This window comes from Salvelinus sp. IW2-2015, linkage group LG20, assembly GCF_002910315.2.
Source record: "Salvelinus sp. IW2-2015 linkage group LG20, ASM291031v2, whole genome shotgun sequence".
NCBI lineage: Eukaryota > Metazoa > Chordata > Actinopteri > Salmoniformes > Salmonidae > Salvelinus > Salvelinus sp. IW2-2015.
This window is the reverse complement of record NC_036860.1, coordinates 30,199,227-30,224,307: the sequence shown is the minus strand read 5'-3', so window position 1 is coordinate 30,224,307 and position 25,081 is coordinate 30,199,227. Positions and strand designations below refer to the sequence as shown.

Genomic DNA, 25,081 nt, shown 5'->3' with positions numbered 1-25,081 from the left:
TGAGTCCAAATTTGAGATTTTTGGTTCCAACATATGTGTCTTTGTAAGACATGGAGTAGGTGAACGGAGGATCTTTGCATGTGTGGTTCCCACTGTGAAGCATGGAGGAGGAGGTGGGATAGTGTGGGGGTGCTTTGCTGGTGACACTGTCTGTGATGTATTTAGAATTCAAGGCACACTTAACCAGCATGGCTACCACAGCATTCTGCAGCAATACGCCATCCCATCTGGTTTGAGCTTAGTGGGACTATCATTTGTTTTTCAACAGGACAATGACCCAAAACACCTCCAGGCTGTGTAAGGGCTATTTGACCAAGAAGGAGAGAGATGGAGTGCTGCATCAGATGACCTGGCCTCCATAATCACCCGACCTCAACCAAATTAAGATGGTTTGGGATGAGTTGGAACACAGAGTGAAGAAAAAGCAGCCAACAAGTGCTCAGCATATCATGAAGCTGTTTGAAAGAATGCCAAGAGTGTGCAAAGCTGTCATCAAGGCAAAGGGTGGTTACTTTGAAGAATCTAAAATATAACACTTTATTGGTTACTAAATGATTACATATGTGTTATTTCATAGTTTTGACATCTTCACTATTATTCTACAATGTAGAAAATGGTACATATAAAGAAAAACCCTTGAATGAGTAGGTGTGTCCACTGTGTAAACTTCATAATAAATAAATGTGACTGGTCAATTGTGTGAGTTATCCAACCACAGGAGCCCACTCTCAATGTTTAAAATACACCAGAGAGCATCATTTTGCTACAGAGGATCAATAGTTTATAAAAAAATAACTGTGGATTAAGTTATCACAAGCACATACAGGTATCTGCCAAAATAAAGGGAACACCAACAAAGTGTCTCGAAAGGCTGCAAGAACAGCTTCAATGAGCCTTGGCATAGATTCTACAAGTGGTCTTAAACCTTGCCAGGAAAATGCACCCAACACCATAACATATACTTTGTATCCCTTGTTAACTCACGTGTTTCCTTTATTTTGGTAGTTACCMGTATGTCTACAATTGGGAAGGCAGCAGTTTGGGCAGCATGTGCACTAAATATACAGCTTCTTGCATTGTGGCCATAGACATTTAATCCATAGAAGGGTTTTATAACCTCTTACCTTGGCAATTTGACTGTTAAACTCATGGGTACACTAGCAATGGATGCCAGTCCTCCTGATTTGAATGGGAACTGTCATCTATAGATGCCAGTCCTCCTGACTTGAATGGGAACTGTCATCTATAGATGCCAGTCCTCCTGACTTGAATGGGAGCTTTGACTGACTATGGTTGGTTGCGGCTGTCGGTATGCCTCTTTTGCAGATTTCAAAATACAATCGCGGGTAAATCGTACCATTTGGAAAGCAAATGCCTACTGCTGGAAATACTAATCTCTGTACAACCAATAGATTTTATTTTTCTCAACACCCAATTTTTTGCTAACAGCAGAACTGTTTTTCAAAGTAGCTCATCTTGAGATGGGCTAATGCCACGACGAGCGCATCGGCCATCCCCGTGAGTAGCCTACGGCTTCACCTTCATCATTAGGGGAGTCAGTGTGCCACTGGAAATGTCAGTTAGAAGCCTACTGTAGCATATATACACTGCTCAAAAAAATAAAGGGAACACTTAAACAACACAATGTAACTCCAACTCAATCACACTTCTGTGAAATCAAACTGTCCCTTAGGAAGCAACACTGATTGACAATAAATTTCACATGCTGTTGTGCAAATGGAATAGACAAAAGGTGGAAATTATAGGCAATTAGCAAGACACCCCCAATAAACAAGTGGTTCTGCAGGTGGTGACCACAGACACTTCTCAGTTCCTATGCTTCCTGGCTGATGTTTTGGTCACTTTTGAATGCTGGCGGTGCTTTTCACTCTAGTGGTAGCATGAGACGGAGTCTACAACCCACACAAGTGGCTCAGGTAGTGCAGCTCATCAGGATGGCATCAATGCGAGCTGTGGCAGAAGGTTTGCTGTGTCTGTCAGCGTAGTGTCCAGAGCATGGTGGGTGTACTAGGGACAGGCCAGTACATCAGGAGACGTGGAGGAGGCGAGGAGGGCAACAACCCAGCAGCAGGACCGCTACCTTCCGCCTTTGTGCAAGGAGGAGCACTGCCAGGCCCTGCAAATGACCTCAGAGGCACCAAATGTGCATGTGTCAGCATATGGTCTCACAAGGGGTCTGAGGATCTTCATCTCGGTACCTAATGGCAGTCAGGCTACTCTGGTGAGCACATGGAATATATGAGAGTCTGCTAATAGTGACTAAAATGTAAATGTATATCAGCCCACCAACACACCCACGGGACACATACTACACTCCACACACCAGCGATACACACTTATCTACTCTCACACACACCACACAACGACACTACACCACACTGGCACATCACACACACAACACACACACACACACACACACACACTGTATATATAATTTCTTAGTCTGGCCCTGCATATTTGACACACTTTGCTACAGAATTGTTAGCAGAGCTACCAGTCCCTGATTAGGAAAAAAAAGCAGTGGAGTTGCCTTCAAGATCCAGATTTGAATTTGAGGGCCTTAGTGTTCTGAATATTCTTTATCATGTTTTATCAATATTCACCCTTGTACCTCCCCTTGTAACCCATTTCCAGAAACCCATTGTAACGTCCTGACCAGAGTTATTATGTGTTTTGCTTGTTTAGTGTTGGTCAGGACGTGAGCTGGGTGGGAATTCTATGTTGTGTGTCTAGTTTGTCTGTTTCTGTGTCCAGCCTAATATGGTTCTCAATCAGAGGCAGCTGGTAATCGTTGTCCCTGATTGAGAATCATATATAGGAGGCTTGTTTGGTGTTGGGATTTTGTGGGTGATTGTTTCCTGTCTCTGTGTTTGTGTTCTGCACCAGATAGGACTGTCTCGGCTTTCACGTTTGTTATTTTGTTGTTTGTTAATGTTCACTGTTTATCGTCTGATTAAACATGTTGAACAATAACCGCGCTGCATTTTGGTCCTCTCCTTCTTTCCAGGAGGAAAGCCGTTACACCCATGCCCCCCTGCCAGTGGCGCCATGCCCCCATGACCGTCCCCATGCCTGTGCCCTTACAACAATTCTCCTGGACAATCCACTTGGTGGTGAGCGTGCCTAGGGAGCGGCAGGCCTCGGCGTAGGCAGCCAGCGAGCCGCACACCTGGGCCTTGTGGTGGTTGTAGCAACCGTCCAGGTAGCAGGACTGGTAGAAGGGCCTGGGGTCCAGCAGGCCGTGGCAGGGCTGAAAGAAGCCCTTCATCTGGGTGAGCTTCTGGCACCCCTCCTCGCCCTGGAGGCCCAGCACAGCTGTGTTCTCACACGACTGGGCCAGCGCCATGTACTGGGTCTCATCACAGCTGGAGTGAGAGAGGGTGAAGAGATGGGAGGTAGAGGTAGAGTTTAGCAGATCCATCCATGCTTTTGAATGCACCAATGATACAATATGTTTCAACTAGCACCACTACATTCTCCATAAATCCTAGGAGATTCTGGATGTTGCTAAATAACCAGCAAACACATTTTTTAATGGCTTGGAGGAAGCAAGAACACCATAGGGTGGTTTTTTTTTAATATAATTTTTTTAATAGAACTGTCACTTTAACCACTAACTGTCTATTATCTCTCCCATGCCCCCCCCCCCCCCCCCCTTGCCCATGGCTCCTTTCAACTTCTGCATGCCATTGGTCTTCCAGCTCTGGGCCAGCTCCAGGGCGCTGATGGCCGGCTTCCCATGGGAGTGATGTAGTCGTCAGTGGGGTCTCCGTTGAAGTTGCCGCAAAGGCCGCACACCTTACAAATAATAATACATGCTATTTTAAGCTCTCTTAGTTTATTCTAAAACCCAAAGATGCTTCACAATAACCATGTAATGGTCTACATAATGCTTACCTAATGTTCTCCAACCATAAGGGAAAACAACAACAAACTTGTTTTTGCAGCCGTGGCCATAGGATGCTGAGCGTGTTGAAGCGGTTGTAGCGCACCTGGATGTCCTGCGGCGTGTCGATGACCAGGAAGCCCTCCGAAGTGGAGACGCGCGTCATCAGGCCCGTGACAAAAGGCAATGACACAGGAGTGCCGTTCACCTGGTTGGGGGAGGACAGGCTGTGAGATTCATGCACTCGGTGGTCAGACTTTTTAAGTACACACACACAAATAATTGTATGATATATGTAACTATACACATGACTCACCATCCAACCTCAAACTAATAAAAACACCCACATTTCACATGTATTCTCTCCATAAACAGATGATCGCGATGCAAAAATAAAATGCACCTGGTGACATCACCCCACCCCAAATCATTTTCCTGCGGCCATGCACTCATCCATCCATCCAACCATCTAACCACCCTTTAATTCATCCATTAAATCTACCCTCAATCCCTCCCCATCACCTTCACGGTGCTCCCGGAGATTAGAATATCTCCTCGTTAATATAGAGTATGCATGGAGATGGTGGTGAGGTTGGGCGTGCTCCACTTGTCGAAGTTTGCGATGAGCTGAAAGGAGAGGTCAGGTAGCTTGTGGCAGTTGGTGGACAGCACGAAGGAGCAGGAGCAGGCAGGCGGAGGACGCCCCATCAAAGGTCCTGAAGACACCGCACCAGACGCCACACAGTGCTGCAAGCGCTGGGTGAAGCAGCCGCGCACGCCATGGCGCAGGGCGCACTCCTCCTCGGCCTTGCAGCGGCGCGGGTCACACTGGATGAGATTACGGCCGATGCACTGGCAGCGCTTGTGCCATCACTGTTCCAGAACAGCTGTTTTGGCTAGGAGGGATAGCAGGGGGAGGATACAAACTTAATGAACTAATTTTACAATATTTTTTTTAAATGCCTTTCCTTGCTCACAAAATAGATTTAAATCCCAATGGGATTTTACCTGTATAAATCAGTGGGGGAAAAAACTTCGCCTGCACTACAGAAGGCTCTATTGCTCTTCTAAGACACACCTACTCATTCAAGGATTTTTCTTTATTACTATTTTCTACATTGTATAATGTAGAAATAGTCAAAATAAAGAAAAACCCATGAATGAGTAGGTGTGTCCAAACTTTTGACTGTACTGTATATATATATATATATGAAAAATCTGAAAAAAAAAAAAATATATATATATATATAGAAAGAAAAAAATTATATATTAATATTATCTACCCTCAATCATGTTTGAACTTTTAGAAACGCTGAGAATGTTTCAAAACCATTGGCACCATCAGACCAACTCCTTGAATGGCCTACTCCATGAAGTTTACACTTGTGTCTAAAAAACATAATTTTCCTCAACAGAAAAAGTAAAAAAATAGCTGGAGTGCGTACTTTCTGTGTACTTTCACAAGCCATAATTGAAATCTTAAGCTAACTAGCTTGTCACGTGTATATGAATGTCTGTGGAGAGAGACTACTGTCTGTGTGACTGACTCACCTCATAGTACTTGCCGTCGTTGTAGCAGCCACAGTTCTGGGGCCGGATGCAACCCTTGCCATTGAGGACGTATCCCTGGTCACACTGGCAGCCCTCCACACAGTCTTGGGTGCACTCTCTCTGGCCGCGGGCTGGGGCGCACTGCGGTTGGCACACTGACACGCAGCTAGAGTAGTGGCTGTTGGCTGGGCACGTCAGCACTGGGGAAGGAGAGAAATAACATGTCTTTATATGGGTAACGAAAATGTGGGTTGCGTCCAAAATGGCACCCTACTCCTAGCATTATAGAGGGCATATGATGCCTTTGATTGAGACACAGACATGATGATTACATGATTCATTTACCTGGCATTGGTTCTCTGGACAGATTACAGTTCGGGTGCAAAGTGGAGGATAGATGCAGAATACATAAGAACAAACATAAAAATATCAGTTGGTTATTCATTTGACAGCGTAAAGCTGCTGCTTTGTGATTAATCTCTCCTTCCATCATATGACTGAGAACTCCATGTAACCTTGGTGAAAGTATCAGTTGTTATTGTCGGGCACTAACTTCGAAACTCCTGAGGGTATGGACATCTACTGAGTGAGAAAGGGGAGTGCAGAAAGTTTACATTTTGTAAGAACATGCTATTGTTAAATCTCATGTATCCTATGGAGAGGAGGAGGGCAATGGTTCTGGTTTCAGTCAACAGATAAGGTAGGACAGGCGTGAGTTGGGTGAGGAGTGAGGAATTTTGGCCGGTCAGATGAGTTCAGGTCAGATGAGGTGAGAAAGAACAGGCACCACTAAAGTCCTGTCTAGCAAACAGAGATGTATTGGTTGGAGGAGACTCAGCATAGGAGGAAGGTATAAATATATGTGCTTGTGTAAACATGTTTTGTCTTTGTAGCTGTTTGACCCAGTGGGTGAATAAACTTGGTTTGAGCTTTGACCAGTTGTCCGTTAGTTTTTCACTCTGTTTGTCAGAACCTAATATTATCTAATAGGCTATTACTACTGAGGAGTAGTTCCATGTAAGATAAGCCTCCACCTGGGCTGGAGAGAATTAAACTCAACTCAATCTACTTGATTCATGCCTCAATTATTATTGTGCTCACCACAGGGTGTGTCACTCCTCCAGCCTAACACACGCACTCCCTGGGTCTGGCATGTGCTGGTGTAGATCTGCAGCCAGTTGCAAATGGTCCCTGAGGCACCCTGGTCCAGGCATGTGTCCTGCAGGCAGTTCTGGTAGAAAAACGCCGGCGCCACCTTGCTGTGGCAGCGCGCAAACACACCGCCGCGGTCCACGATCAACCTGCACAGACGCACTGCCTCGGGCTCCACAAACAAGTACAGCTCCTCGCCCAGGTGGAATCGGATTCCTGTGTAACCCCCGCCATCAACATTGATTCCTCCTCCCTCACCATCTTGGGCCACGCCTTCCACGTAGGCGTCCGTGACGAGTAAAGGGGCATCGATGGCACCAAAGCCTCTCTCGACCAACCCACAACGTGGGCACGAGTCGCCACAGCCCACCTGGCAGAATGTGTCTTGCTCAGCCCAGGCCATGCCCCAGTTGGTGGTGGTGAGTGCGGGTGGAGAGGAAAGTGGCATGCCCTGGCACAGGCCGCAGGTGGCTTTGTAGAGGCGTCGAGGCAGCGTGAGCAGGAGCAGGGTGTTCCAGTCGAAGGCAACCTTCAGGCCAAAGTCCGTCTCCACCACCAGCTGCATGCCGAAAGTGAAGATATGGACCTTCCCCGGCCCCAGCTTCAAAGGCAGGTACAGACGTTCCTTATTCACCTGGGAGAGAGCATGGGAGAGTGAGTCATGACTGTTTGTGTGTGCGTGTGCGTGTGCGTGTGCGTGTGTGTGTGTGTGTGTGTGTGTGTGTGTGTGTGATATAACTAGCAAGTGTGAGTGTATAGGATTGAGTGTGTGTATTGTGGTTCTCCTCAGATCTTTGTGTAGGTTTGTGAACCTTTTCCAAATGTCGCTCAGGTCAGCCGTTCCCCTGAGCCCAATCCAGCCTGATAAAAGATGGAAATAAGATCTGCCCTGAGCCAATCAAAGAGGAATTCACTCTTTGCTCCGCTATTCTATCGGCTTGATTAACAAATAACTCTCCCTCACACGTCTGTGCGAGATTCACAACACATCAGTCACACTGGAAGGATGAATATGCATTGAAATGAAAAGTGTCAAGACATAGTAAGAACACATTTCTCCTGTCTTTTTTTCAGTTGGATTGAAAAGCACTAAAAAGCATTGGTAAAATTCTTGGCCTGTTACTTACAACACGTGGTTCTTCCTAATAAAGTCTAACAAGACTGACTGTGCCCCAGGCTTTACACCCTACTGAGTGGAACCGAGACAAGTCAAACCAAATTTTACTGAGCTGGCCTAGTTACGCATCCACCATAGTTTCTGGAATCGTGATTAAAAGGACAATGGGAAATGAAAATATCTGATCCAGTACAGTACAGTTTAATTCAGGACAGAAAGGTAGTGTGAAAAGTGTATAATACACTCACTGTGATGGTGTGTTTGTAGCTCCGAGACACCTCAATCTCATAGCCGTAGACTTCCAAGATGAACCCCCTCACCCAGATGGCTTGCCCCGTGTCCCTCTCCTCGTTCCGGGCTGACAGCTTGAAGCGAGGGAGGTCGGCGCTGGTGCTCGTCCTGGGTCGGGTGGAGGTGCTCTGGTCCATATCCTCCTCTCCCGCCACTCCGCCGTTGCACCTCGTTGTAGCCAGGATCAAGGTACAGCTACTCTGCAGCTCGAAGGGCACACCTCCGAATGGCAGAAAGTGGCTGTAACCAGCGGCAACGCACAGCGCTTCGGTGCGCGCCTGGCAGAAGTAGAGGCCCTCAAGGCCCTCCTGGCAGTACTCACCCTCCCGGCACGGTGCCAGCGTGCAGTAGACGCTGTTGTCCGAGCCGTTGCAGTAGCAGCGCTCCTGGCACTCCCAGTCATTCCAGAAGATCTGGTTGGTGGCCAGCTGCCGGCCCCCAGAGCTGATGCAGCCGCAGTCGCTGCGCGCCACGCACTGGCCGTTGCGGAGTGCAAAGCCCTCCCTGCACTGGCAGCCCTCCTGACAGGGCAGTGGGCACAGCTCGGCGGGCTCGTCCAGGCCGGCGCAGGTCAGCGGGCAAGCGCTGGTGCACTCATCAAAATAGCTGTTCTCCGGACAGGGCAAGGCTGCGGGAAGGAGAGCGAGGGGTGGGCGGAGAGAGATGAGAGTGGGGTAAAAGACAAATAGAGAGAGAGAGAGATAGAGGGACCGTAACAGAAAGAAAAAGAGAGTGAGAGAAAAGGGGAGAGACATAGAGAGAGGTCGGGACAGAGATAGAAACAGAAACAAGAGAAAGGGCTATTCAGAATTAGCAGAGCCAAGGTTTGGTTAATAAAGGAAACAATACACAATCAGTCCATCACTCAACATCACTCCAAGGTGGTGGCGAGGGACTAACTCACGGCAATTGGTAGCACTCCTCCAGGCAGCAAGGCCCACCTGGGCATCCTGACAGGCCGAGGCATACGCCTGCAGCGAAGAGCAGAGCACCGAGCGGTTTCCCTCCCGCACGCACATGTTGTACAGGCAGTTCCGGAAGAACGGCGAGGGGTTGACGGCACCGTGGCACGCCAGGAAGGAGCTGTTCCCCGGGTCGTTGATGTTGCCACACATCCACGGGCTCTGGTAGAGCCGCAGGTCCGTGCACATGCGGTACAGGTTGTCGCAATCGCCATTGCACGTCAGGTCGTCAGCGATGGCCCGCCAGCCGTCAGTGAAGAGTTCGAGGGATTCGGCCAGCCGGCCGTTAGGCAGACGGAGATCGTCGCTGGCGTTTCCGTTGAAGAGACCGCACAGGCCGCAGGTGGCGTTGTAAAAGAGGGTAGAGAGAGAGATGTTGAGGAGGCCCTGACGGGTGTAGCGGACTAGGACCAATCCGCTGGATTCCACCACGGTAGCGTTGCCAGGGGCACGGTAGATCATAAGGGTCTCCAGTGGGTGGACATAAGGCAGTAGTACCAGCTCACCGTTGAGCTGGGATTTAGACACATCGTAACATTATGTCATAGAGAGGTAGTAGCAGCAACATTCAGTCACTGTAATGTACAGTAGTGCAGTGATATATCTGTCATGTAGTTACACATTTTCAATCAGTGAGGCTGGTCTGAATGGATCTTTTCATTCATCTAGTAAACTCATAATTCACATCGCTTCCTGTCTCACTCATCAGCATTGCAGGTATTTATATGGCAGGGGTTATAATGATACCTTGTCAGCATGGCAGGTATTTATAGTATTGTGTCTTAATGTTAGCTCGTCAGCATAGCGTCACGTCTCCTCCTCCTCTTCTATTAGCAAGCGTGTGGAAAGTCGTTCACCTATTAACTTCCGCCTATGAGCATGGCACACTAAGGCAATTCCACCGCTGTTGCTGATTAACCTACTCACTCGTGCAATAATCACTATCTTTCTTTCAACCAATGGGCATGAATCTAGGGGGGGTATTTATATGTCGACTCAAACCTTGTTGTTTTGCAGCAACAGTCGTCCAATGACCTATCTCCCCACCACCACCAGCATAATAACCTTAAGACCCGTCATTACAACTCTTTTCCCCCAGCATGGGGCAACCTGTCATCAGCATCTTGCTCTGAGGAGCATTCCTCGGAGACAAAGCCTATACCAAACTATTCAATACAATTCCTTACTATATTATCTCTGTTGTCATTCAGTTAAGCCTGTACTCAATTGAACTACGTATTCCAGCTAAATGACTTTGAGAAAGGTATTCATCTCTTGATGACAGACTTTCAGGGCCAGTTTCCCAGACTCGTATTTAGCCTACTCCTGGTGTAAAATAATGCTAAATGAAGTTTCTCCACTGAAAGTGATTCGTAGTCTAGAAGTAAAGTTGCCCTGGGTCCAGGGGAGGCTGCTGAGGGGAGGACTGCTCATAATAATGGCTGTAACGGAGCGAATGGAATGGCATACAATAAAATGGAAACCATGTGTTTGATACTATTCCACTTATTCTACTACATCCATTACCATGAGCCTGTCCTCCCCAATAAGGTGCCACCAACCCCCTGTGCCTGGGTCTGGAAAACATACCCACAATGTAGCACAATATCAATGCTCAGAGAATCTTTACACATACTTTTGTATGTTTACTTGTCTGGAGACTCATGCATTTTCTCTCAATCGGACTGAGGTAGCACCAAAATAGCCTGGTCCCATACTGTATATTTGGAATGACAATGAACAAACATAGAGAAAAGTTGGCTAAAGCACAAACAGACTGGAGCACCAGGCTATAATACTGACCTTCACTGTGTCAAAGTCCGATCCACCCATCTGGGCCTCCAGGTTGGCCACCCTGACCACCACGGGCCGCATCCAGTACGGACCCTTGTTTACCAGCCGCCTGCCCATCTTTACTTCCACAGCAGACACGTTGGCCGGCGTTGGCCCACACGACCTCAGCAGGTAGTAGGAGCTGTCGTCCGGGAAGGGCATGGAGGTCCCGTCGAAAGAGGCTGTCACGACATTCTGGCCCAGGGAACACACCCCCTCCCTGCGGGGGTAACAGCCCAACAGGCCGAACTCTGTCACACACACCTCGCCTTCTCTACATGAATCGTTGAAGCAGGAGACTTCGCCGTTGGGTCCACAGACGCAGCGCAGGGTGCACTCTTCACCCTCGCCGGCAGGGCCCGCCCAGAAAGTGTCGTTGAGAGGGTAGTAGAGGCCTTCACGCTCGCAGCCACAGTCCTGGTGCCGGACGCAACGGTTGCCACTCAGCACGTATCCCGGGTCGCACTGGCAGCCCTCTGTGCAAGGGTGGGTGCAGTACAGGTGAGAGGTGAGGTCCGGGCATGAGGCGGCGCAGGCACTGGTGCACACCTGGTAGTGGCTGGACTCAGGGCATTTCAGGGCTGGCAGCCAATCAAAGGAGAAATAGGATGTTATTGTATTTAACAAATCATAATAACCTATGTTTGTTATGCTGTTATGTGCTACATGATTACTACTGTAAGTTACATTATGATATTAACCACATCTAAGGGACAGATCGACATATACTGGGGGGAGGGGTGGTCAAACTGCCGCAACTGACAGTTGAATTTGAGGTGAGGGAGACCGTTTCAGGCCTACCAGAGTTACTAATATCTAACAATATAGTGCTTATCTTTATACAAAATATAAGGATAGAACATTTACAAATTACCCTCCTTCTYTACGTCTATATCTGTGTAGTAGACGCAGTAGCCATCTGACATAAAGAAATGCATGTCGGTGTCGTAGCATGGTACCTGCATATCTCTATCTCTCCGGGGTTAGGCCTAAGATTCTCTTCCGAAGCCTATAGGCCTTGCAATGCCCTGACACATTTAGTGCTCAAATCTCTGACAGCTGAACCGTGAGGTGGACAATTATTGCTTTAGGAAAGTAGCCTAAAACCCCTCCAAAAAAATAGACTATAAAGTGTTGCATATGCTACACATCGGAACACAAGGAATAGTGATTTTGTAATTTGTTATAGGCTGTTTTTAAGGACACGTAAATGTGTCTCATTTGTCCAACATCCCTCGTTTATTGATGGTGCTGGCTGCGCCAGGTTGAATTTGAATGCATATGGATGTCCATAAAATTTCTCAAATGTTCGGTAAATTAAAATCTTCCCTGTCATGTTGTCCGGTGCCAAATTTTCCTAAAGGAAACTCTGAAATGGCATATTGTTTTTATGAAGATTTTTGTATATTCACATGAAAATCTGTCGCCAATTGGATGGAAACCTAGCTATAGACATGCTGAAGACTCTGGCAAGTTTGCTAGTCCAGTGTCACTTTGATTATGTCTGCACATCATGGTTCACCAACAGCCCCAAACATCTAAAGAATAAGCTACCAGCCAAACAAAGTTGTAAGAATTGTACTTAAAATCACCCCTCATACTCATCTGAAGGTTGAGCATTTATTCATCTCTATATCTATGGAATTATATATTAATTATGTAAAAAAATAAGTCCRGCAATCAAAAGTTTGGACACACCTACCCATTCAAGGGTTTTTCTTTATTTGTACTATTTTCTACATTGTAGAATAATAGTGAAGACATTAAAACTATGAAATAACACATATGGAATCCTGTAGTAACCAAAAAAGTGTTAAACAAATCAAATTATATTTTATATTCGAGATTCTTCAAAGAAACCACCCTTTGCCTTGATGACAGCTTTGCACACTCTTGGCATTTTCTCAAACAACTTCATGAGGTAGTTACCTGGGATGCATTTCAATTAACAGGTGTGCCTTCTTAAAAGTGAATATGTGGAATTTCTTTCCTTCTTAATGCGTTTGAGCCAATCAATTGTGTTGTGACAAMGTAGGGGTGGTATACAGAAGATAGCCCTATTTGGTAAAAGACCAAGTCCAAATTATGGCAAGAACAGCTCAAATAAGCAAAGAGAAACGACAGTCCATCATTACTTTAAGACATGAAGGTCAGTCAATACAGAACATTTCAAGAACTTTGAAAGTTTCTCSAAGTGCAGTCGCAAAAACCATCAAGCTCTATGATGAAACTGMCTCTCATGAGGACTGCCACAGAAAAGACCCAGAGTTACCTCTGCTGCAGAGGATARGATCATTASAGTTACCAGCCTCAGATATCGGCAATTAACTGCACCTCAGATAACAGCCCAAATAAATGCTTCACAGAGTTCAAGTAACAGACACATCTCAACATCAACTGTTCAGAGYAGACTGTGTGAATCAGGCATTCATGGTCGAATTGCTGCAAAGAAACCACTACTAAAGGACACGAATAATAAGAAGAGACTTGTTTGYGGCAAGAAACACGAGCAATGGACATTAGACCGGTGGAAAACTGTCCTTTGGTCGGATGAGTCCAAATCCTTTGGGTTCCAAACGGTGTGTCTTTGTGAGACGCAGAGTAGGTGAACAGAAGATCTCCTCATGTGTGGTTCCCACTGTGAAGCATAGAGGAGGAGGTACTTTGCTGGTMACACTGTCAGTGATTTATTTAGAATTCAAGGCATGCTTAACCAACTTGGCTACCACAGCATTTTGTGGCTATACGCATTCCCATCTGGTTTGCGCTTAGTGGGACTATCATTTGTTTTTCAACAGGACAATGACCCAACACACCTCCAGGCTGTGTAAGGGCTATTTGACCAAGAAGGAGAGTGATGGAGTGCTGCATTAGATGACCTGGCCTCCACAATCACCCGACCTCAACCCAATGGAGATGGTTTGGGATGAGTTGGACCYCAGAGTGAAGGAAAAGCAGTCAACGAGTGCTCAGCATATGTGGGAACTCCTTCAAGACTGTTAGAAAAGCATTCGAGGTGACTACCTCATAAAGCTGCTCGAGAGAATGCCAAGAGTGTGCAAAGCTGTCATCAAGGAAAAGGTTGGCTACTTTGAAGAATGATTTGTTTAACACTTTTTTGGTTTCCATATGTGTAATTTCACTATTTCACTCTTCACTATTATTCTACAATATAGAAAAGAGTCAAAATAAAGAAAACTCTTGAATGAGTAGGTGTGGCCAAAAACATTTGACTGGTACTGTACGTATTTCTTTTACTGACAAATAAAATCAATCAATCAATCCAAACTGTGCAGCGGCCAATTGATGAATGGAAAGAGACATCTGTTACAAAATACCTTAAAAGTTTAATGACATTCGGAGATTGTCAAGCCAAGCCTTCGATACTAGGTAAGCCTACAAGGTAGGGAGGGATATATTTTCTGTTTGTCAAGATTGACATTGTCTATTTATTGTGGTGTTAAAAACACAAACCATGATATTAAAGTGCCCAAAGTCGTTATGCTTTGTTTATTGGTTGTGTGGTGCATTGGCACAGAAACTTGTTGGTGGAAAATTAATTGGATATATTTTATACAATTAAATATGGCATCAAAATGTTGAAAATCTGATTTCCCCCTAGCTGATCAGTGTGTGCAGCCGACTCTGATCGTAGTGTAATGAAACAGGCAGGGAGAGTGAGCTCGTCTGTGGTGGTCGGCCAGCCCTCAACCTTCTGGCCCGTAGCCCTGCGTGGCATCGACTGCGCCACAAAAGCATGCTGAAGTGGCAAAGTTGATATCCACTTTTATAAACACAGTTATTGTTATTTGTGGTCATAAACATTATTTTCAGTTAATTATATGGGGGTGAGGGTGTTCAATTTATTTTACGGTAAAAGGGGAGAGTCATGTGAAAATATTTTAAACTTTGGGGAGGTGTGCATTTTTTTTTATGACACTGAGTTGGACCAGRCCCTCCCACCCAGTACATTTTAGATCCATCACTAACAGAAACAGTAGGTCATTTATTTTAAGGATAGGTAGCTATAAAAATGTCCAAACAAAACCATTTCTACCCGACATATAGATATACATCGGGACAGAAGAGCACCCACCACAGAAGGTGTGTGACCTCCAGGTTCGTATGGTGACCCCCAGGGCTTGGCAGGCTAAGGCYTAGGCRTGAATGGCCTGACAGAGGGTGGTAATGTTGTCCTTGTTGCTGCACATGTCGTAGACACAACTGTAGACAAAGGCCGTTGGGTCCACCACTGCCCTGCAGTCCCTGAAAGGCCCGTCCGTCTTGTTGATGATTCCACAGTAGTCCGGACGGAAGTAGAACGCCTCGGTCAATGGTTCACAGACACTGCAGTTCTGGGCACAGCCGTCTGTGCAGCGCCAGTCAGCGTCCTCCGCCCGCCAGCTGCCACCCAGCGCCACTACGCTCTCGGCCAGCGAGCCGTCGGGCAGCACAGGGTCGTCGGCAGGATCGTCGTTATAGTTACCGCACAGGCCGCATGTGTTGTTGAAGTAGGAGCTGGGCAGGGAAATGGAGGCGTAGTGCTGCCCATCGTAGGTCACCAGGAGGCCGAAGTCGGTCTCCAGGGCGACGGCCATGCCCGACTGGTACACCCTGACTGCACCTAGCTGGAGTTGGACTGGCAGTGTCTTCATCAGTCCATCCACCTTGAAAAGGAGAGGTAGMAGATTCAGGGCAGATTATGCAGTACAGTACCACATAAACACCATATTAGATTAGATAGCCCAACTAACAATTCTAGAGAAAGATAACTTTTTTGTAATGTTACCTGTAATGTTCCCCAGATGTTTGAGTGTTCAGTTTTCTGTTAGTTAGGGGAACATTCTATGTCTGTTAGCAAAAACCTCCTGAGAACCTATTTAGCATGTCTTGGCAAACATTCCCTAAATGTCAAACATAATTTACACAGAACATGGTTGCCATGTGCTCAGAACATAATATATGCATTTTCTAGACATGTTTCATGGGAATATTTCAAGAAAATGTATTTGTARTAGTAGCAGGACTTCACCTGATGATCCCAAAGAAACGTTCCCCCCCCCCAAATAAAATCCACATTACACATTTCACCTTGTAACTGTTGCTGAGCCCATCAAGGCCCTGATTGGTGAACCACTGATCCATTCACAGCTCTTTGTCTGTTGACAATGTTCGGGACACAGTGCTTTCAACTTACATATTTGACACTCTTTGAAAAATATGATAATATTGTGCATGTTCAATTAAACAGTAATTATTATTCAGCATGTCCTCACCTCGGAATTTGAARTCACAACCTCTTGGTTCACGGCATTCTGATATTTATGCTACGCCTCCATGGCTGTGTCAGTTTGCAGTTAATCTGAATATTCTCTCATCATTTATTTGATGTCCTTATGTCAGCAACGTTAGGGCTTTCTATATAGTGYTCTATTGTTGGTGGGGCATTTTACCTGGTTTTAARGTTACTCCTCAATCACTATGATCAATAAAATAGTTTTTCTTGAGTGCACTTTAAGAGATTTACTTCAAAGTGCATTTCAAGCATACTGTATACTGTATACTGCTAATAATGTGAGTGTGACTCCCCTAGCAGGTCACAAACCCAGGCCACAAGCACCAATGACAAATGCCCTAACCACTGTTCAAGAGTAACATTAAAACAAGGTTATATGCCCCACCAACATAAGAAAACTATATAAAAGCCCTAACATTTCTGAAATAAGTAAATCAAATTAATTAAGAGAGAATAGTCTGGCCTCCCGGGTGGCGCAGTGGTCTAGGGCACTGCATCGCAGATTTACTGACAAGCCAGTCGACTGTCTCTGGGTTCGCGCCCAGGCTCTGTCGCAGCCGGCCGTGACCGGGAGGTCTGTGGGGCGACGCACAATTGGCCACAGTAACAAAGGGTGCTGTGTAATAATGAAACAATTGGGTTTCTTTGGGACCATCAAGCGACGTCCTGACGGCTGATACACAGGAATGTTCATGAAAGGTGTCTAAAACATGAATATCTTATATTCTGAGAAGATGTCAACCATATTCTTTGTATGTTTGGTGGGACGTTGATGGAATATTCCTATGAAAACATTAGGTAATGACCTAATGAATCTCTTGGAGAGCGGTACACAGGATCTGCTGGTCTTACCTGTCAAACTACATGATCAGACCACTGTTATGTACCTAGCCTCCCAAAGGCACAACWTCTGACCTATAACCATCTGACCTATGGCAAACTGACAAGACTGTGTTAGCCTGCTGAGCTAAAACCTAGACATCCCTACATATTTGTCCTCCTTGGAAGTGCTGCTCTGCTCACCTGTATTGTGCCCTGGCTGCCCTTAGGCAGGGTGACTCTGTGGTCGTACACCTCCACAGTGACATCTCTCAGCCAGGACACAGAGGCCACGCCGCGGTTCTCGTTCTTGGCCTCCACGCTGAAGAAGGGCAGGCCAGCCACCTCCCAGCAGGGCCGAGCTAACAGGTAGGAGCAGGTGCCCTGGAAGTGGTAGAGGAAGCCATCAAAGGTGTGGTAGTGAGGGTCYCCGAAAACCACACAGGTGCTGGTGCGCGTAGACTGGCAGTAGAAGGCACCCTCCTTCTGCTCACAAGTTTCCAGCTGGCTGCACGGCGCCTCCCGGCAGAGCACCTCGTTGTCCATGTCCAGGCAGCGGCACCGCTGGGAGCACTGGTCGGACAGCCAGAAGATCTCACCGCGCCGATAGAACCGCCCTAGGAGAAGATATGGACATTCATGACTATGGGTCTCCCCAGCCATGATGTTTTTTAATATGGGGACTCATGCTGTGTTATGAGGAGAGTGATTCAAGTTTACAGAAACTGTCTACATGCACTTGACTAGTACCTAGACATTTGAACCGAGACATTTGACCAGTGTGTCAAGTCTTTGTTATGTTATACTTTTTACCCACCATTGTAACTGCAGCCATTGGCAGGGTCTATCAGGGCAGTGTCTACARGGAAGACCCACCGGCCAGGCAGGTTTACATTGGTCGTCCTCTCGATTTCAACCACAGCATTGGAACGGGACCCAGGCAGGTTGAGGAAGTTACCGATTTCTCCTCCATTAAAACCTGACTGGAGAGGGGAGAGATTGGGAAAAGGCAAGTGAGGAGGTTATCACTTTCATAGAGGTGGGAGGCATCAAGATTGGTCTGCTGTATTTTAGCTATATCTGGGAGGTTGTGATTGGTCTGACATGTTTTAAGGGTGGTATATGGGGCACCATGATTGGGCTGATGTGTTTTAGGGGTGGTATATGGGGCACCATGATTGGGCTGATGTGTTTTAGGGGTGGTATATGGGGCATCATGATTGGACTGATGTGTTTTAGAGGTGGTAAGTGGGGCGTTGAGATTGAGGGGATTCGATTAAGCTATGCCCGTCAGGTGACCGGGTGAGGTCGGTGAGGAAGGTGCGCCCTGCACAAATCGAATGGTAATCTGTGCCGCTCTGTCATATTGTCAACAATGCAGAATGGTGCATTGTACAACATCTATTTCCCATAAAATATAGATTCAGATTTTCAAACTAGTTATCATTGGGAAGTCAGATAAAGCATTTTTTTATCAAAAGCAATCAATTTTGCATGTGAAAACACAGAACCTTACTCATTACTCCACACGCTTAACCAACATCACTTTTGTTTTGTGCCAACGGCCAGAACGGGGCACCTGGCTCACACGCGGGAGGCAGTCCGGTTCCAAATCAATCAACGCTAACCCGGTTCACCCGGGGCATGCCAGAGGCATTAATCGAATCCGCTCATTGGTTTGATGTGTGCCAGGGGTGGTATATGTAGGTTATCAGGATCGGACTACCTGTGCTGTGCTACCACCCAAACCAGTCAGAGGGTCTCCGCCACTGGCTGTGCCTGTGCTCCAGTTGATCTCTCCATAGTTGAACATGGAAAAGCATGACAGACCGTCCGATATCAACACAGCCTGAAATGTGTTCACCTATAGAGAGGTGAGAATGTGCAAGCATARGGTAAGTTCAATAGTGAGACAAAACAAAAATTCACCACCTGGCAGAATTGACCTTTTAACCTAAACAAACAACCCCTATTAGACTAAACAAATACTTACCCAGAAGTTCAAAGATATTTCAACTTGAGATGACTACATATGAAAAGTTACTCTCAGTTCTGCACAAGCATCACACAGAGACACATGATTAAAAACATTTTTTGTAGGATAAATGGTACTATCAGTGGCGTCCGTTTGCATGCAGGTGTTTTGTGTGTGGAGCAAATAGCAGTCCCTGGGATTCGTGATTGTGGTTATTTTACCGGGGTGGTCTGACTGCCTCCGTAGAAGGTGACCTGGTGCCAGGTTGRGARGAAGATCCAGGTGGCTGTGAAGGTGGGCATGTTCTTAAAGTACTTGCGGATGTCTTGTGTGGCCCGCTCCAGTAGCTCTGGGTCTGTGCTCTCACGGTAGTACACGTCTCCGCGGATGCCGTTGTGRACGTCTGCCCATAGTGGGGCAATGAAGGATCTGCTGTCACTCAGGGGGAAGGCCTCGGGCGTGAACTGGCTCACCTGTACGTCGAAGGAGATCACACCGTTGTTGTTGACCTGCAGKGATAGAGAGAGAAAGGGAGGCACGGTCCCAATTGATTTATTGATGAACAGATTGATGATCAAAATAACAATTATTGGTTAGATGGATGATATGGTGGATCAACATTTCTCTCTTATGAGTTGGGGATATTTACTGGTATGGAAGGAAAGAAGGGGTAAATGGGAGCTTACATAGATGGAGCGGTAGGTGTTATTGAAAAAAATGAATGGCATGAGTATAATTATTTCAGTGGAACTCCCATCATCCATCTTGGGTGTCTCCAGATCTCGGTAGGTAGGCCCATAGGGGTACATGATCTCCTGAGAAAGAGCTGAATGAAGGGGAAGACAACTGTCGTAACAGATCTAGCAAAGAATGGGGAACAACTGTTCATAAACATATAGAGAGACTACTCATGTAATCTGATACATTTTGGTGATTTCAATCAAGATAAGAATAAAGTCATGCTTGTTTAACCAGAAAGAAAGGGAAAATAACATATGTCTTCTAAACATACAGAACGTTCACTCTTTCGTAACGGTCTATAACACAATGATCCTTGAGCAATTTGCTCTGATCTTATATCTCTAGATAAGATACAGAATCAGAATCGGAGCCACGTRACTCACCTTCTCTCTGAGAAAAGAAGCTGAAGAGGTGGAAGAGAATGACTGGAGTGCCTGGTCTGATCATTCTAGATGGAGGAAATAGACAGAGAAGGGATTGAAGTAAGGCCACTGAGGACAATGAGAGTGAGAATAATTAATTGAGGACAAGGCATTTAATGAGAGGGATTCAGGAAGGTGTTGTTGATTTAGTTTTCCGATTGTTCCAAAGCCATAGACCCACAAAACCTCATGAACCACATCACCAGCAACTTGAACCATATATCTTCTAGGAGGCTGATACCAAAGACTTGTAAGAGTGACTCACAGAGACAACTTCTCATAAAAAAAAACATTTAACAAGAGCACTGGGGAACGAGAGACAACCGGCCAGCCGGTCGAAGATGACACGTAACTTCTTTAAGATCAGTCTCCCAGGTCTCCCGTGGGGGTACCCCCCGCCCCTTCCCTCCGCCATGGTGGCCCATTAGAGGAGCCTTGAAAAGGCCCCATTATGGGTTCAGGAACAATGTGTCAGGATCACATTTACCTTGAGGTCCCGTGTGAGTGGACCAAGCCAGGAACCCTGCGGCCCAACCCAAGCCGCTCCAGCGTCTCTTTGTCTGAGGAAGGAAGCTAGGCCTGGGACCTCATTACCACGTCTGTTTAGGAGCCATGCCTTGTTTGCTAAAGAGAGGGCAGCGTAAACAGCGGAGCACCGATGGCTTTAATTGAGCTGTCTTGAATTGCCAGGGTCCTTACTTTGGCCCTCGCGGGGCGCGTTGGTGCCTGGCTTGGCAGGCTTTCTACTGCCAAATTATACTGAAATAAATATAAATTGCAAAATGCAACAATTTCAAAGATTTGACTGAGTTACATTCTCTGTCAAAACCTATTAATACAACAGTAGCTAAGATGGGGAGAAGTCTGTCCATAATAAAGCACTGCTCTGTCTTCTTAACAACACTATCAACAAGACAGGTCCTACAGTTCCTAGTTTTGTTGGACCTGGACTACTGTTCAGTAGTGTGGTCACGTGCCACAAAGAGGGACTTGGGAAAATTACAAGTTGCTCAGAACAGGGCACCACGGCTGGCCCTTAAATGTACACGTACAGCTAACATTAATAATATGCATATCAATCAGAAGTGTTGACAAACTGAATGTACTGAGCTGTCTGTTTTAACTACTAGCACACAGCTCGGACACCCATGCATACCCCACAAGACATGCCACCAGAGGACATTTTGTATCGTAGACATGTAGTGGTGTAATAATGATATATGATGTACTGTTTTATCTTTTATATGTAAGTGCCTTAATGTGTTTGGACCCCAGGAAGAGTAGCTGCTGCCTTGGGGATCCCTAATAAATCTAAATGGGTGATATGTCTGGTGAGTATACAGGCCATGGAAGAACTGGGGCATTTTCAGCTTCCAGAAACTGTGTACAGATCCTTGCAACTTTGCATTATTATGCTGAAACATGAGCTGATAGCGGTGGATGAATGGGCCTCAGGATCTCATCATGGTATCTCTGTGCATTCAAAATGCTATCGATAAAATGCAATTGTGTTCGTTGTCCGTAGCTTATGCCTGCCTGTACCATAACCCCACCACCATCATGGGGCACTCTGTTCACAACGTTGACATCAGGAAAACGTTCGCCCACACAACGTCATACACGTGGTCTGCAGTTGTGAGGCCTGTTGAACGTACTGCCAAATTCTCTAAAATGTGTAATGGAATTTTAATGTTTGTGCTTTTCTGATAACACATTTCTGTGTTCTATTCATGTGCTGTTCTAATAACCAATTTCTGTGTTCATGCGAGTGACTGATTTAACAAATCCTCACTTATCAGAATCTGCAATTTGGCAGTATGCCCAGACCTTGTTTTGAGAACAAACTAAAGATATCTCAGTTTCAAGGTCTCAGCTTAGAGAGAAGAAGTCTCGTGAGGTATTGGTCTGTCACATGTTAAAAACCAGTATTGGTCGGTCACATGAATGAAACAAAACGGTAATGATTAATTAATTATGCTAAATCATGCAAATATAACTTGTCTGTGTATAGCCATATGTAAGACAACTCCTGGGACTGCTCAGGAAGAGCTCTTGATTGACATGTGTACTATGGTGCATTGAGCTGGTTGGAACCTCTCCAGCGCGCTGACAAATAAAGGATGATTAATTTAAGATTGACTTCGAGTGTCCCAGTGTAAGAATTTCCACAACAAATTACATTAGAGGCAGCTTATGGTAGAGAAATGAACATTCAATTCTCTGGCATCATCTCTGATGGACATTCCTGCAGTCAGCATGCCAATTGAACACTTACTCAAAACTTGAGACATCTGTGGCATGTGTGACAAAACTACATATTTTAGATTGTCCTTTTATTGTCCCCAGCACAAGGTGCACCTGTGTAATGATCATGCTGTTTAATCAGCTTCTTGACATGGATGAATTATCTTGACAAAGGAGAAACGCTAACGAACATGGATGTAAACAAATGTGTGTACAAAATGTGAGAGAAATAAGCTTTTTGTGCATCTGGAATATTTAGGGGATCTTTTATTTCAGCACATGAAACATGGGACCAACACTTTACATGTTGCATTTGTAACGGATGTGAAATGGCTAGCTAGTTAGCGGGTACGCGCTAGTAGCGTTTCAATCAGTTACGTCACTATAGCTCCTGAACGCTCACTTAGTACGTGCTCTGCCCCTTGCTCCTGCAAGGGCGGCGGCTTTTGTGGAGGCGATGGGTAACGGCGCTTCGTGGGTGTCAGTTGTTGATGTGTGCAGAGGGTCCCTGGTTTCGCGCCGTGTCGGGGCGAGGGGACGGTTTAAAAGTTATACTGTTACATTGATGCTGTTGACCCGGATCAACTGTTCTGCGGAAAAAGGAGGTTTGAAAGGGGGGTGAGTGTAACGGATGTGAAATGGCTAGCTAGTTAGCGGGTACGCGCTAGTAGCGTTTCAATCAGTTACGTCACTTGCTCTGAAACCTATTAGTAGTGTTGCCCCTTGCTCTGCAAGGGCCGCGGCTTTGTGGAGCGATGGGTAACGAGCTTCGTGGGTGATGTTGTTGATGTGTGCAGAGGTCCCTGGTTCGCGCCCGTGTCGGGGCGAGGGGACGGTTTAAGTTATACTGTTACATTGATGCTGTTGACCCGGATCACTGGTCTTGCGGAAAAGGAGGAGTTGAAAGGGGGGTGAGTGTAACGGATGTGAAATGGCTAGCTAGTTAGCGGGTACGCGCTAGTAGCGTTTCAATCAGTTACGTCACTTGCTCTGAAACCTATTAGTAGTGTTGCCCTTGCCTCTGGCTAGAGGCCGCGGCTTTTGTGGAGCGATGGGTAACGACGCTTCGTGGGTGTCAGTTGTTGATGTGTGCAGAGGGTCCCTGGTTCGCGAGGGGACGGTTTAAAGTTATACTGTTACACATTTATACATTCTATACTGAACAAATGTACTGCCAAGTTGATCCAAGGGACAAGACCTGATCTAATTCAAAGCAGTATTTGATTGAATGGTAGTAGAATGTTAAATTAATGGTTGTCATAAATTGAATGTAAAAACAAAGTTTACACTTGCGTCCTGTCCAGAGCTCTAAAATAAATACATGTATAGCACTGGTGCACAACATAAAATCTACGCGCACCAGAATAATTTTTAATGTTTATTGACAGAAATGTAGCATTAATCAAATCTAATTTTTGGTTAGCAGATGTTATAGCGAGTGTAGCGAAATGCTTGTGCTTCTAGTTCTGACAGTGCTGCAATATCTAACATGTAATCTAACAATTCCACAACAACTACCCATTACACACAAATCTAAGTAAAGGAATGGAATAAGAATATGTACATATAAATATATGGATGAGCAATGACAGAGGCATAGACAAGATGCAATAGATGGTATAAAAATACAGTATATACATATGAGATGAGTAATGCAAGATAGGTAAACATTATTAAAGTGCCATTATTAAAGTGACTTGTGATCCATTTATTAAAGTGACCAATGATTTCAAGTCTGTATGTAGGCAGCAGCCTCTATGTGTTAGTGATGGCTGTTTAACAGTCTGATGGCCTTGAGATAGAAGCTGTTTTTCAGTCTCTTGGTCCCAGCTTTGATGCACCTGTACTGACCTCGCCTTCTGGATGGTAGCAGGGCGAACAGCCAGTGGCTCGGGTGGTTGATGTRCTTGATGATCTTTTTGGCCTTCCTGTGACATCGGGTGCTGTAGGTGTCKCGGKGGGCGGGTAGTTTGCCCCTGGTAATGCATTGGGCAGACCGCACCACCCTCTGGATAGCCTTGCGGTTGCGGGCGATGCAGTTGCCGTATCAGGTGGTGATACAGCCCGACAAGATGCTTTCAATTCGGCCTCTGTAAAATTTGTGAGGATTTTAGGTGACAAGCCAAATTTCTTCAGAATCCTGAGGTTGAAGAGGCGCTGTTTGCGCATTCTTTACCAGACTGTCTGTGTGGGTGGACCATTTCAGTTTGTCCGTGATGTGTATGCCAAGGAACTTCAAGCTTTCCACCTACTCCACTACTGCCCCGTCGATGTGGATAGGGGGGTGCTCCCACTGCTGTTTCCTGAAGTCCACGATCATCTCCTTTGTTTTGTTGACGTTGAGAGAGAGGTTGTTTTCCTGACACCACACTTAGAGTGCCCTCACATCCTCCCTGTAGGCTGTCTCGTCGTTTTTGGTAATCAAGCCTACTACAGTTGTGTCATCTGCAAACTTGATGATTGAGTTGGAGGCGTGCATGGCCACGCAGGAGAGGGCTGAACACGCACTCTTGTGGGGCCCCAGTGTTGAGGATCAGCGAAGGGGAGTTGTTGTTTCCTACCTTCACCACCTGGGGGTGGCCCGTCAGGAAGTCCAGGACACAATTGCACAGGGCGGTTGAAACCCAGGGCCTCAAGCTTAATGATGAGCTTGGAGAGTACTATGGTGTTGAATGCTGAGCTATAGTCAATGAACAGCATTCTTACATAGGTATTCTTCTTGTCCAGATGGGATAGGAGAGTGTGCAGTGTTATGGCGATTGCGTCGTCTG

The 25,081-nt window shown here is 46.1% G+C and overlaps 1 protein-coding gene across 1 annotated transcript in view; it reads right to left on the bottom strand.

The window, feature by feature from the left end:
* Positions 1-25,081, bottom strand: part of LOC111980406 (alpha-tectorin-like) — a 71,215-nt gene that overhangs the window by 15,593 nt on the left and 30,541 nt on the right. Inside the window, 22 exon segments of the mRNA XM_070449727.1 lie at positions 2,981-3,391; positions 3,686-3,765; positions 3,768-3,819; positions 3,957-4,115; positions 4,430-4,601; positions 4,603-4,636; positions 4,639-4,770; positions 4,773-4,803; positions 5,459-5,658; positions 6,560-6,776; positions 6,927-7,244; positions 7,976-8,126; positions 8,187-8,646; positions 8,923-9,493; positions 10,784-11,394; positions 14,910-15,480; positions 17,133-17,545; positions 17,746-17,911; positions 18,655-18,792; positions 19,125-19,412; positions 19,590-19,749; positions 24,921-24,947. Of these exon segments, the coding sequence (XP_070305828.1) occupies positions 2,981-3,391; positions 3,686-3,765; positions 3,768-3,819; positions 3,957-4,115; positions 4,430-4,601; positions 4,603-4,636; positions 4,639-4,770; positions 4,773-4,803; positions 5,459-5,658; positions 6,560-6,776; positions 6,927-7,244; positions 7,976-8,126; positions 8,187-8,646; positions 8,923-9,493; positions 10,784-11,394; positions 14,910-15,480; positions 17,133-17,545; positions 17,746-17,911; positions 18,655-18,792; positions 19,125-19,412; positions 19,590-19,749; positions 24,921-24,947 (5,362 nt within the window).